At 31.5% G+C, this 15,771-nt stretch overlaps 2 protein-coding genes across 2 annotated transcripts in view; one reads left to right on the forward strand and one right to left on the reverse strand.

Moving 5' to 3' along the window:
* LOC127709402 (U3 small nucleolar RNA-associated protein 6 homolog) overlaps window positions 1-15,771 on the reverse strand; it is a 225,244-nt gene that overhangs the window by 191,024 nt on the left and 18,449 nt on the right. The window lies entirely within an intron of this gene.
* On the forward strand, window positions 6,748-10,362 carry LOC127709404 (E3 ubiquitin-protein ligase TRIM71-like). Its single transcript, XM_052214928.1, has 2 exons — window positions 6,748-8,483; window positions 10,304-10,362. Exon 1 carries the CDS (start codon window positions 6,835-6,837, stop codon window positions 8,479-8,481), a length of 1,647 nt encoding a protein of 548 aa, XP_052070888.1. The 5' UTR covers window positions 6,748-6,834; the 3' UTR covers window positions 8,482-8,483; window positions 10,304-10,362.

The raw sequence follows: 15,771 nt of genomic DNA on the forward strand, positions 1-15,771 counted from the left end.
CCAGTTATCTGAACTGAAAGAGTTGAAAAAAGAAATTGAAAAAAGTCTGCCCAATTTTACTAAAAGTGTCAGGGAATGTAAAGCCACAAGTGACAATTACAATAAAATAAAACAAAAAATCCCACAATAGGAAAAAGAATTACTAATAAACTGTTATCACAGAGATATGTCTCGCCTTTTTGTTATTTTGATAATGCAAATGTTGAAATTAAAATAGCAATACTTTAACATGTAAGTTATGCAAATATTCAAAGTCGATGAACCATGACTGAAGGTACATGGCTAAACAATCTCCATGGAATGAGATGTGTCAATGCTAATACAACTGCATACCAAATACCATTGACTTATTATAAGTCGTTCCCTTTAAACAAACCTAAACACAAACATTAACTTGTAAACTATGTAAAAGTTTCAAAGTCAATGAACCATGATCAGGGGTGGGGCTATATAATCTCCATGGAAACGATACTTGCAAATGCAAATATCATTGACTTAACATTAGCAGTTCATCTTAAACTGATCTAATCACAAACTAATACATGTAAACTAAGCAAAAGTTTCAAAGTCAAAAGACCATGACTGAGGGGGCGGGGCCAAATATTCTCCATGGAAATGAGATGTGCTAAAGCTTATACAACTGAACACCAATTAACATTGGCCTACCACTAATGGTTCCCCTTGAACTGACCTAATCACAAACTAATACATGTTAACTAAGCAAAATTTTCAAAGTCTATAGACCATAACTAAGGGGGCGGAGCCAAATAATCTCCATGGAAATGAGATATGCCAATGCTTATACAACTGCATACCAAATATCATTGACCTACCACTAGTGGTTCCCCATAAATTGACCTAATCACAAACTAATACATGTAAACTATGAAAAGTTTAAAAGTCAATAGACCTTGACTGAGGGAGCGGGGCCAAATAATCTCCATGGTAATGAGATGTGCCAATGCTAATACAACTGCATACCAAATATCATTGACCTACCACTAGTGGTTCACCATGAACTAGACCTAATCACAAACTAATACATTGTTGACGCCGCCGCCGCCGCCTGAAACAGCATACCTTTGTCTCGCTTTTTGACTCCGTCAAGGCGAGACAATAAAAAAGGTTGCTGAAGAAGCTGCAAATCTAATCAACAAACTTGATAAACTTGTTATACCAAGTAAAGTGAAAATAAACTGAAGGAGATCAAAAGCAAAGTTGATACTGCTTTACAATCCCATCAGGCAACTGATGTCCTAGCAACTATTGACAAAATTGACAAACATTTGCCACTAGAGATCAATTCAGATAATTCCCCACTAGAGCAAAATCTTAAGTTCATAATTCCAGATTTACTAAGTACTAATTTGGGATCATTGAAAAGAGGTCCGATTCCTAATGTCATAATAACATATGAAACAAATGTGTCTGGTATTTATAATCTGAAGAGTTTAAAAGACGAAGCTTCAGTCTGCATTTATGACACAATTGAGATTGGTAAAGAAATTAAAATTCACGGTCGTTATTTTATAGGATACTGTGATGAGCAGGGTCACAAATATATCATCAAAAATAAAATTCTTGTATCAAAAGCCCCAACAACATGGAAATTACTAGATATGACAGTAACTGAAGATATTTGATACTGATGACTGATTATTTCAATTAAATTCTTTTATAAAATTAGATGTTCCTGAGCATGCTGTTAGCCTAGAAGATGCCATGAAAGAACTTCTGTCATGATCCTAGATAAGAATGGACATTGTTCAAAAACCCCAAGAGATACAGATAAAGATAATGACATTAAGATGATTCCTATCATAGACAAAAAAGCATTCTGTGAGTATTGCATGGCAATACATAGTCCCTTACCGGTTAAACATTCATTGTAATGGAGCAAATCTACCACTAAATTCTTCAAACAATTTACTAAAGAAAAGGAAAAAAATCCAAAATGTCATTTATCTTAATACAATGTCTTTTACAAATCTTTTAAAAAGAAAAGAGTTATTTCCCTTTGAACAGAAATCTAGTAAATAATAAGTATTTCATCAAAAATTTAAATCTAGGGAAAGGGCTTTAACTGAACAAGGAGAAAAGCTAAAATCGTGAAAATCGAACTTGACCTGTAACTTGTAATGATAAAACAATACACCAAATATCAAATCAATTTCTTCAAGCATGAAGAAAAAAAGTCTGGAAAACTGATTTGCCGGACTGACGGATGGACAGATGGACGGACAGACAGACAGACGGACAGAGTGCAAACCTAAAGTCCCCTTCAACTTTGTCGGTAGGGGACTAATTACCATAAATATATTAACAACAAACATACATGATAAGTTGGAAAAGTGTAATCACGTTTGATTCCAATTTCAAATTCAATTGGTCTTGGGAGAACCATGTATTTCTCAGAGACATACTCACAACACAAAATGGACAAGTTGTTGTGAATGATGACAACTCAATACACATATTAACAATGGATGGAGACTTTCTCACCAGTATTGGTGAACAGTTAGGTTTAAACCAGCCTAGGTGTATATATATTGATAGAAGGGGTCAGCTGCTGGTTGGTTGTGAAGGAAACAAATATGAGTGTGCTAAAATTCATGCCCTTAATCAGTCAGGGGACTTATTGAAATAAGTGATTTTTAAATCACTTATTTAAGTAGCAAATTCGATGTTTTGTCACAAATTGTGATTTTGTAGTTTTACCAAAATTTTAAACACATAGGTTTAGATAATATCTTTTCATTAGTAAAATTGAAAAAAATGAACTTTTTGCTTCTTTTTAAGCAGCAAGGTTTATGCCTTTGATGCAATCATTTAGCTGCAAATTCTATTTTAGTTGAAAAAATGCTATAAAAATGGCTTTACATAATGAACTGATACTTTCTTAACAGATTTTTCCCAGCAGTGGGAGTATTTTTCCTGTAAAATTCAAGGTTTCATCTTATAGATTATGTAATAAAATTCTACTGTTCGCCATCAAAATTTCACTGTTCGGGGGTGTTGAAATTAGTGGGGGTTATTAAAATAATGATACTTAAAGAAGTGATTTTTGGAAGGAAATTGAGGTATGATACTTAAACAAGTGATTTTTATGTCATTATCCTAGATTTAGTACAAGGTCATCACCTGACATGACCCGGTAATCCTATCAACACAGATGTTGGTTCTGATAATTTTAGCAACATAATTAGTCCCTGGATCATTAGTATTCTATATTTAAAGCTACAATAAAATTAAATCACTTAGTCTAGTGATTAATTTGTACTACTTAAATAGGTGATTATTAAAGAAAGACAACTCTTACTTCCAACCTTTATGGACACAATGTTACTTGAATCAGTGATTTAGAAAATCACTTATTTAAGTAAGTCCCCTGACTGTTAATATACTTGAATAAATTATATATTTCTGTATGACAAGTAAACATAGGTCATGTAGGTATGAATTGCTGGTCAACTTGATTTTGAATAAAACTATAATATTTTGTTCTATCTCTTTTATGTATTTCTATGTATTATATTGTGCCCAATGTATGGATGGCTATATAAATACTCACTTGCTTATACTACATCTATATTCAGGTCAAGAATATTTTAATTTAGTATAAATATAAACCTTGTTGTTTACTATATCAACATTTAAAGCCACATTTTTGACATGCTAGTAGTAACAAACAATAGAAAGATCCTCCCCCTTACCCAACACATTATTCTTGATCTAATTTAAGTCTTGGCTCTTGCTCCTGAATGTTGAATGTTTAGCGGTTAAGCAGCAAACATTAATTTCCAGTCTTAATGTTTTGGTCCTGCTTTGAAATTTCCAGTTCTTTTCGGCTAAGTATATTAATGTTATAAAAAAGAGATACCCATGGAGGCAAATGTTACCTAGCTTTCAAACTTTAGTTTTGAGCATACCTTATGAAGTCCAAGAAAACTGACATAGAAACTCCTTCAACTAAAATAGAATTATGTTTCCATTATGCCGATTCAAAATTATAACTATTAATTACCTGAATATGAACATCTATTTAGTTAATCTCTGAAATCTAAGTTAGTATGCAGACAAGAAACCTACTGATCTCCAAAATAACCCTGGTTAAAACTTTATCTCAATAGGCCCAGTAAAATTATTCCCCAGGATTGGAGAATTCCCCAGAAAAGTTTTTCCAAGCATCCTTTGTCCTAGGACACATTAGAGGCCTCTAATCTAGAATCTAATGAATTGACTTAATTGGGACAAAAACAACTTCTATAGTACACTTTCACCTAATTGTTGGTAGATCTTGTCTTGCTGATAATTTTTACTGTTTATAGGTTAAAAACCCTTTGAAGTTGTGGAGAAGTAACAAGTTAACTCTTTATTTAACTTATGAGTTTGATTATCCCTTTGGTATCTTTCACCTCTATTTTAACAACCTGCCAACATTTTGTCATATTGATATACAAAGATGTCTATGATTAGCTGTTATTGAAATACAAATGTATATATATGCAAAATCCTGATTAAAAAAGAATCTTCAAGTGACGATTGAAAATAATGAAAATATAACAAAGACAAACATCTGGTGTAATAACATTAGTACATCAGTATATGTTGTTAAAACAAAGATTCAATAAAACAATAGATTATTATATCTGTCTTATCAACCAGACATGTCATCCTCAGGTCAAACTTCTTAACAATGGTTTATCTTGGTATAAAAGGAAAAATAAATCTGTGCAAATTCAGGTATTTTTTTCCCCAGTATTTCATTATATTGAGATGCAGTGGCAGATCCAGAAATTTTCATAAGAGGGGCCCACTGACTGCCTAAGAGGGGGCATGCTCCAGTCATGCTTCAGTGATTCCCTAAATAACCAACCAAATTTTTCCCACAAAGGGGGGGGCTCCCACCCTAAATCCGCCTTTGAGATGTAATGATAACAGAAGGGCAGGAAGTTAGGTCAAGATGAATGAAACTGTCCAAAATATTCTGCTGTTCATTAAACAACTAGAATGCATCACTCATCCATGTTAGCTGCTCTTTCAAATAGTTTAATCATAAACTTATGATTTTAGGTTACCATGTTTGTTAGGTTGCTTTCTAATGACACATGTTAGTTTAATTTATCATGAATGATTTAAACTGTAAACTCAATTCTTATTGACCTCAAAATGTCCTTTAAAAGCTATTCTGTTTCATTGGGTTACTGTCACATTGACATAAATTCTATATTTCCTGTATTCATATTTTTATATACCTGTTCTGTATATATCATATGAAGTAAACTCCATCAGCAATATATATTACTTATTTGTAGAACATTACTTATTCTCCACATGTATATATATATATATATATATATATGTAAAAAAAAAGTAATGTTCTAGGGTGCTGACATATTGCTTTTCCTACATCCAAAGTATGAACAAATTAATAAATTTAATGGACACTTAAAATTTCAACATCACTTAACTTAAATTGACATTTGTGCAACCTAGTGATCAATCACCTAGCATTTACCATAAAATTGATAAGATGCAATCAGAATATTTTTTGATTTTCTCACAAACTGTAAAAAATAATCCTTCAAAGGCAATAACTCAAGTAAAGTCGACTGATGATTTTGGCCATGATGGTTTATTGGTAGATCCTGTTGAGATGATAATTTTTGCTATTTACAGCTTATAGCTATGCACTATAGTTTTTTTCCAAAAAACACAAATTAGGTAAACATGGTCTTTAAAGGGCAATAACTCCTTTAATGAGTTGATCAAGGAATTGGCCATGTTAACTTATTTGTAGATCTTGTACTACTCATCACTTGTGCTAAATATTGTACACTATCACTCTATTGACTTTAGTTTCTACAAAAACACAATAATGGGTAAACATTGTCTTTCAAGGACAATAGTTCCTGACAAATTTAACCATGTGAACTTATTTGTAGGTCTTGTACTGTTGATCATTTTTGCAAATCAACAGTTTCTATTTATCTATTATAGTTTCAAAATTATAGCCAAAATTGCAAAAAAAACAAAATCATCATTTAAGGGTAATAACTCTTATAAGGAAACTTCTGGCAGTTTTTGTCAAATAGATGATGGTAGAATTAAATTGACATTCTGAACATTAAAGCTCACATGAAATATTTTCTACCTTTAACAGTTTACAAGAGAATAGACATTATACATGCATTTTACCCCTATGTTCTATTTTTAACTGTTAACTGACAATAGACAACAAACCCCAAGTGATGGTAATATGTCACCTGGCCCAGTGGCCAAACATTCAGTGATGCATATCTTTCTTACAGCAACAGTATAAATTCAAAGGTGGAAAAACAAACAGCTGGATTTCTTAAGCCCTCAATCTTTCAGTTTCCAAATGTGTAAAACTACTCAATGTGGAAAAGAAAATATATACTTTTTGATAAAATATAACCAAAATATTCAATTCCTTTAAAAAAAAAAAGATAATAGTTTATCTAAAATATTTGCAACTGTAAAAAGGATTTGCAAACAGAAGTTTTGATATCTTAATCAGATAACTTCAATGTCATTTAAAAAAAATATTTATTTGACACAATCCTCTCCCAGGAAATAAAAATTAAGGAAATATTACAGAAATCTCAAATTTTAGGGAAATTTAGACTGATACTTATTCTGTCACAGTTTGATGTACAGAGAAATTAACCACAGAGAGTCAGAGACTGAAGCATATTGTAAGAAGAATATATAAGTGGATGTTAATAGAAGAGGTAAAATGAACTTAACTGAAAGCTGGGGACACAACACATACGCAGAGGCAAAGAAATGAAATGATATGTGAAACGAGGTATGGCTCAAAATCTAATTCTTTGCCAATTATGTGAAAAGCCAAAAGAAATTAGATGGAAATGCTTTATCTGTGACCTTGTCCTATGCGAAAAATGTGTCAAAAAACATTCAAAGTTTGGTGGATCAGTGAAACATTGTGTTATCAACTTAAAACAGGTTGGAAGTCCTGAGAATGTGGACATAATTCGAAAGTTTAACCTTAAAAACATTCGATGCACAAGTCATGAAGAGGAAAAGTGTTCTCTTTTCTGTAAGGAATGTAAAAACCCTGTTTGTTCTTTTTGTGTCCTTGAACCTGAACATAAAGGTCACAACCTTGACAAACTTAGCACTGTGTACAACAATCAGCTATCTGAACTCAAAGATATGAAAAAAGAAATAGAAAAGGCTTTGCCTGATCTTACTAAAAGTGTGAGGGAAACTAAAACAACATGTGACAATTACAATGAAATAAAACAAAAAATCATCCAACACGAAAAAGAATTACAAACTAAGGTTGCTGAAGAAGCTGCAAATCTTATCAATAAACTTGATAAACTTGTAATACCAAGTAAAGATGCCTTCATGGAGGAGAAACAAAGGATTCAAAATAAAGAAATAAAACTGAAGGAGATGAACAACAAAATTACTACTGCTTTACAATCCCATCAAGCAACTGGTGTACTTGATACTATTGACAAAGAAGACAGATTTTTACCACTAAAGCCAAATTCAGATAATATACCACTAGACCAAAAATTCAAATGGACAATTCCAAATTCATCAAGTATCAATTTCGGAACTGTCAAAAAATGTCCAATTTTCAAGGTCATCAATACATATGAAGCAAATATACCCTATATTAAAAAACTCAAGAGTTTAAAAGATGGAACATTAGTCTGTATAAGTGTTAAAGAGGCCGGCTATTTTGTGGGAAACTTTGATGAGCAAGGTGACATGTACTTCATCAAAAATGAAATCTGTATAACTGATGACTTAGACACATTAACAGATATGACAGTAACTGAAGATGACAAGATACTGACTACTGAGGCTTTTGACGGAATACTATGTAAGCATAAATATAGCAAACAATTAACAAGTTTTAAAATTAGAAATAATCATATTGGAAACAATTTTATATATCGCAATGGAATACATTCATTTGACCAGAAAATTTTACTTGGATTTGAGGAATTTTGGGAATATCCAAATCCATTTAGTGAATTTCCAGGAACCGGTGTTATGATCCTTAATGAGAATGGATATTGTTTAAAAACATCATGGAATACAGAAAAAGATTCTGATATTCATATGCTTCGAGACATTAATAAATTAATAACGAATCAAAGAGGAGACATTATCATCATTGATGGGCATATTAACCTTACCATTTTTGATTCTCAATTTAAATTCAAATGGACTTACAGGCATCTTCAGAAATTAATCGACATAGTCACAAGACCAAATGGACAAATTGTTGTGGCTGACATAGACTCAATACTTGTATTATCTATAGAAGGGGACTTTCTAAACAGTATTGGTGAAGAAGATGGTATACATCATCCTACCTGTGTACATATTGACAACAGTGGACAACTTTTAGTTGGGTGTAAAGGAGAAAATAATAAGAATGCAAAAATTCATGTGGTTAAAATACAGGATTAAAGGTGTAATACCACCAAATCATAGTACGTCACATCCGGTTGCATACGAAAATAGGTCGAAAAAAAATATTCCCTTGAACTTGACAGTTGTAGGTAGTTGATCCTACATTTCATTGCAGTAAAACATTTCTGAGTCATAAAGATATATCTTGGGTATTTCAAAGCACCATTATTTCTTTATTTGGGGTTTCTATAGAATATTTTGGAAACTTGAGGTTACATGGTTACTAAAGCTTGTACACAGGTTAAAAAAGGGGGAAAATTTGATTGGTTAACTTCCAGTGATGGTTATTTTCTTATATGCAATGAAATGTTATGTGAATTTTTTTCTATAGTACTGGACAGAATAAATCTTTACTCATGCCAAGTATTTCTTTATTTGAAACAAAGATAAATTCTGCACAATTTTTTGAAAAGTGCAAATTTAACAAAGACTAATAGGGGAAAATCAATGGTGGTATTACACCTAATATGGGAAGCTGTACATGCACCTTTGACCTTGTGAGTACTCTCATGTGTTAAAATTTCTTGCTATTTAAGTGAAATATTACAAATAATGAAATATTCTGAGTGGATTGAGTCTCCAAAATACATTTTATGAGAAAATTTCCTTGAAATAGGACTTTACCATGAATATTAGTTGACAGAACAAGCCATACTTAGAGTTTTGGGGAGCTTTTTCTCCTTATTTCTTATATTCTGCTATACTAGAAAATTTTTCCTAAGAAATACTTTAATAAATATATAGTTTTAAGTAAATGAAATTATTTTTAAAGCAGTAACAACAAATTATTCACCAAAAGAGAAGTTTTTTTATGTCCCTCTCTGGAACGCGGCGTAAATTTAAGTTTTACGTAAGGACTTATTGAAACCTCCTTGGAGACAGTAAACTTTTATACGGATAGTTCATTCAGCTTGAATACTTCAATTAATCATTTATAATAACATTTCTATCATAAATGAGTGAAAGTTACCCCAAAATTTTTATTTATTGACCTAAAAAGTAGAAATTTTGAGGAAATGAGAGGTATGAATGGACCAAAAGAGACCTTATAAGGAAGACAAAGAGGTCCATTAGTAGTATTTATCATCCTAAAGTCATCTTTTATATCATATTCAACTGTTTGTAGGCAGATGAGATAAATATTTGATCATTTATTGGTCCACACTATATTCTATCATGATGCGGCTTGGTATGGATTTTTCGAAGAAATTTTGCTCGAATCGCTGTAGATGTCGTCTTACATTATACTAGATTTTTCTCAAACTATTGAACTGATTATGACAAAACTTGACAGGAATGCTTGAAATAACCAGTATTACAAAGGAAAAAAGTGACATTCAGTTTATTTAACAAAAAAGTCTCCTTTAGGTGTAATACCACCAAATCATAGTACGTCACATCCGGTTGAAAAAAATATTCCCTTGAACTTGACAGTTGTAGGTAGTTGATCCTACATTTCATTGCAGTAAAACATTTCTGAGTCATAAAGATATATCTTGGGTATTTCAAAGCACCATTATTTCTTTATTTGGGGTTTCTATAGAATATTTTGGAAACTTGAGGTTACATGGTTACTAAAGCTTGTACACAGGTTAAAAAAGGGGGAAAATTTGATTGGTTAACTTCCAGTGATGGTTATTTTCTTATATGCAATGAAATGTTATGTGAATTTTTTTCTATAGTACTGGACAGAATAAATCTTTACTCATGCCAAGTATTTCTTTATTTGAAACAAAGATAAATTCTGCACAATTTTTTGAAAAGTGCAAATTTAACAAAGACTAATAGGGGAAAATCAATGGTGGTATTACACCTAAAGTTCTGCATTTGCTTTTCAAGAGGATACTAAACAGTGTTTATCATTAAAGAAAATTGAAGAACTTGCTTGTTGATTAATAATTTAATAAATATTATAACATTATAACTGCATATATCTTTACGTAACCAAGTCCAATTTAAGTAGAGATTGAGAGTCAATCCTCAATAAGAAACAACAGGGGTTGAAATTTATCAAAAGACTTAACTAGAAGCATGTGTCATTCATCTGGATCTATGTACACCTTCAAACAATGGCTTCTTCCAAACATTATAGACTAGAGTATAATTCATGGCTATACTATCTTCTTTGTAGATCTTGTTCTGCTGATATTTTATGCCTTTTAAGAGTCAATTGTCATTTCCCCCTATGTTGACTAATTTGTAGATCACCCTTTTTGCTGTTTACTGTTTTTGTTGTCTGCTATAGTGTATCTCAAAATGTGAGGGGAAAACCAACATGAAAGGGCAATAAGTCCTAAAAAGGGTCAACAATTTTGATATTATTGACATATTTGAAGATCTTGTCCTGCTGATAATTTTTCACTTAAAGTTTTACTCTATCAAGTATACTTTTCAAGTTAATGGGCAAAAGGGAAATTATACGTAAAATTCATCACTTAAGGGCATAACTTCTTTAAGTTGTCTTCAAAGAAATTTGGCCAAAATGGACAGCAGGTAGATCTTAATCATGTTAATAGATTTTCTCTATTAAAAAAACAGTTTTTAAGATAATAGCCAAAACATGCATAATTCTACCCTTTTTTAGCCATGTTGGTTGACAGGTTGGATCATCAGACACATTTTATAAACTTTCTACTCCAATGACGATTTTCACTTAGTTTGATTATAATTGGCAAGAGAGTTTTAATATAGAATACTTTTGTAAAAGTAAACAGAAAACAAACAACAGACACCAAGTGATGGCAATAGTTTACACTTACCCTTTGGACCAGGCCGGCTATTAAGTATAAGGTAACATTTAGTTATACAAATGATCAAAGTATTAAAAAAAACTCTTTAAAATTAAGGACAAATAACAACCTGCCTACATTCTGTCATAGTATATTGACAATACAAAGATAGTCTATAACACAAACTATGATTAGCTGTCATCAGCAAATGAAACACAAATGTATATGCAAAATCAAGATTGAAAAAGCATCATTAGGTGAAGATTACAAATACTGAAAATTTAACAAAGTCAAACAACAAGGATTCATCAAATTAATAGATTATTTCTGGTTCATTGGCTAATAAGGCTTTTTTTCAGAAGTGAACTGGGCCTAAAAACAATATTTACTCATGATTTATATCAACAGGTAAACATCATCAGTATTGAACATGTTAATTTATTTGTATTAGGGCTTATTTGATCCATTATATCATTTAATAATTAAATATGCATTTTTTAACCATTTTCTATGGTTTTTAACCTATTCATTTCTTGAATAAGTCTTCAAACACCACTGAAGAGACATTTTTGTCGAAATGCGCACGCATCTGGTGCAGTTAAATATTTTTATATTTTCCGTAAGCTCAGTTTAAAATGAATTATGACTGCTGAATATTTTTGTAACAATGAAATACTGAATTAATTTAATTGAATAAATAATAATGGCCGTTCTAAACACGAGTATATGAACTAAAAATTGTACTATTTTAAATTAGAATCGGTAACCTTGAATATTTGAAATAGATAATTACCAATTGCAATTATATAATTTGGTCCGTCCAAAGCGATCTTTATTTACATATTCAGGAATTAATGTCCTTATCAAAATATTTTAAATCTCACAACGTATAAATACTTCAGCCATTTGAAGAAAGATAATTAAAAAGTTGACAGGAAATTTAAAGTCAACTTTGTCTTATTGGAATGAGATCGAATAATTAAGAACAAAAATTATTTTCCGGTTTGAAAAACATAAAAAAAATGATAAAAGAGAAATGTGGGTTTGAGACAGAAAAAAATAATTATTTGAGGAGGAATATGGTGGCAAAATACCTGAATCGCCGTTATATATATTTTTTATATTTTGCGTTAGCTCAGTTTTTAAATAGATGGATGAGTACTTTGTTGTAACATCGGAATTCTGAATAACTTTCAATGAAATAATTTAATAAATAAAAATGGCCCACGAAAACGAGCGTATAAACCAAAAACTGTGCTATTTTGAATTATCATCGGTAACCTTGAATATTTAAATGTGCAGAGAAAATTATCAGTTACATTAATATAGTTTGGTCCGTCCAAAGCGATCTACATTTACATAATCGGGAATGTCCTTATTAAAATACTCTACATCTCACAACAATTACTTTAGCTATTTGACCAACGATGTTTAAAAATTTTTTACAGAATCAATCTAACGTCAACTTGCCTTTATTGAATGGAGACAGATCGGCGGAATCAATGTTCAATGTGCTTTATATCTTGTACCTTTGTAAGACTTATCATTCATTCATAAACCATGTCTATACCGCAGACATATATATACATATAATTATATGTCTGTCTTAACTGACAAGAATACTCCTGGTTTTACACTAGTAATTTGTTGGGGCCCTTTATAGCTTAATTGCTGTTCGGTGTGAGCCAAGGCTCCGTGTTGAAGACCGTACTTTGACCTATAATGGTTTACTTTTATAAATTGTGACTTGGATGGAGAGTTGTCTCATTTGCACTCATACCACATCTTCTTATATCTATAAGCAGTATTATCTTTAAATTTCTGTGATTTAATACCAAGAAAGAAAAAAATCCCGAAATTAATTTGATACTTTGATACTCAATATTTTTCCTGGAAAATATTCACATCTTCATTCGGTCTGAAAATAAGATAAGAAACTGGTATACAGAACATGCAGAAGTGTGAATGTCATAAAACCTTGTTATATCAGAAACCATTATAAATGTGAACCTGTATACGTAAGACCTCATGGGACGATGTACCTAACCACATACAGGTAATATACAAGTAGCTCTGTTATACCCGGAAATGTCAAGGTTAATCACTACCGATACAGAATGTACCAATGCAAAGTAAATTCTGATGATTGTGAAGCATGACCATTCATGATTTTAGAGGAGTATTAGGTGGGGGATTGTTGGAACGATTTAAATTCTGACTAGATTTTTTCTCAATTTAAATCACTGAACTAAAAAAAAAAGAAAGGAGAAAACAACGTCCAAGAACAGAATTCTTCTTGTAAATTCATAAATACAACGTTCTTATTTTGTAACTTTCGATAGACTTGACCTCCCCCCCCCCCCTCCCCCCTCAAACCTGGGAACATTATATCTAACAATGTTTATGTTCCTGCCAAAATAAAAAAAAAAAGAAGAAAAAAAAAAGAAAGAGATGAACCACTAGAGATGAACTGTAAGTCACATCAGATTCAGATATTTATATAGTTGATTGTCAATAACTAGAGATGTATAGTTACATGTCTCTGCGTTAACTGATAAGAATAACAGGAAAGTATAAACTTGAAATAGATTTATGATGAATAATATGCAACTGCGGCACCCCTTTTTATCAAAGCGTACATGCATGTATTTTAATGACTGTCCGTTATTTCGATCATAATGACAATTGTACGTGAAATCCTATAGTTGGTGAGACTTTTTTTTTTACCAGATATGCGACTTTTCGTATTTATATTTTCTCTTATATTACTCTTATTTAATATTTTATGCATAAGTGCAATAGTGGGAATGGTTTATTCCCCCACAAGCTAACGTAATAAATTAATCAACCCTCAAGCTGATCAGACGTTAATACAACTACTATCAGTCTATCCGGAGTGAAGTTTCTTTATTTCTTCAAATAAACTTTTGGGGATCATTAGTGTACGTCCAGTGGCATATATATTACATGCATGTCGGAACAGGAAAATTGGCAAAAGGTTCTATTAGAACCATGTTCACATTAATATACATTATACCCAACAATTGTGATGATGACGAATTTCTTCAACTGTTCGAGAACAATCTAATTGAAATATAAATCTGTGATTTTACTATGTCCATAACTTCGATGAACCAAAGCAAGTTAGATATCGACCTGTATTTAAATCAAATTGGTTCTAGATGTTCTTTCTTATATTCAATATACAATTTTAAATTGCGACTATCTATAGTTCCGTAACTTTCTATCTAGGCGTATAAACCAATGATCGACAAGTGCGTATTTTTTAAATCAATAGTTTTTCATGTTTCAAAATTTCCATCATTATTGACAACGAGTATATATACTTACATTTTCCCCAATTTACCCTTGGAAAAATATGTAAATAGATTTTTATTTTATCAAATCTTTTTTTGGAATTATTTAGATTATTCTTTACACTAGAAATGTTATTTATAAACAAGCGTATGAGTTTAGCAATGACTAGTATATCACTATCGGACACGCAAGACAAAGATGTATATTACACCTGATAGTTTTAAAATGGAAAGTTACAAGTTATCGGCCATGTACACGTATTAGATACAATACAAAGGTAACAAAGAAACAGGCCGGTAACAAGCGTTGCCGGATAGTTTTTCTGCACGAGTAGTCAGGTGAAGGTCCGAGGCGATAGCCGAGGACCTTGACCTGACTACGAGTGCAGAAAAACTATTCGGCAGTTTGTTTCCGGCCTGTTTTTTGTTACCTTTGTTTTGTATCTGACTTGTACGACGTTTCAAGAAAGAAGTAGTACATTTTGCATGTAGAAGAGGTAGCAAAATTTAACAGATTCGAAACTTAAATGGCCATATACCAGTTAATGTAAGTTACAGTAAGACAGTTTAAACAAACTTTTTTTTCACTTCCCTTCATCCTATAGTTTTTTCTAAAGAAATTCAAGAATCTAATAATTTCATAAAAAAAGAACCATGTGAAGTAAAAGATGAATGTCGTACACATTTGAGACTTTTAAAAATGCATCTTCGCAAGTAAGTAATGTATGAAAAAGATTTCAGAGGTAAGCAAGCTAACATTTGATTTTTATTTGGGGGAAAACGGAAAGGGGAGCTTGGGTTTTAAAATAAATTTAAAATAAACAGGCTTGATTCTTTTTTGTTGAAAACATGCAGGATGTGTCATTCCATTCCCCCATTCCGCCTTAAAAAAATAATAAAAATCGTAAGTTTGCTCCCAAATATATAAATTCAATAACAATATAAAAAGAATGAATTTCCTATTTCATTAGTGAATGAAATGGTACGAAAAAATCGATTTTGTCTTGTTAAAATCACCAATATAGGCATATATTTTGGATTTTTTTTTTTAAATTATGCTTATAGGTTTTTATATATGTCTCTAATAGTGTTGGTCAGGATCAAACACGTGTCACAATATGATCCAATCACAGCTTACCGTCCAAAATTGGTGACATAAGTTGAATGATTTTCTTCAAGATTTGCTGCCTATTTGAACATGTATTACACGGACACTTTTTATTTATAGGATCAATCGTGCA

Source organism: Mytilus californianus, unplaced genomic scaffold, assembly GCF_021869535.1.
Source record: "Mytilus californianus isolate M0D057914Y unplaced genomic scaffold, xbMytCali1.0.p SCAF_7, whole genome shotgun sequence".
Classification (NCBI taxonomy): Eukaryota; Metazoa; Mollusca; class Bivalvia; order Mytilida; family Mytilidae; genus Mytilus; species Mytilus californianus.

What these genes read in the sequence shown, in the direction of transcription:
- LOC127709404 (XM_052214928.1), top strand. Translation starts at nt 6,835, where the DNA reads ATGGCTCAAAATCTAATTCTTTGCCAATTATGTGAAAAGCCAAAAGAA.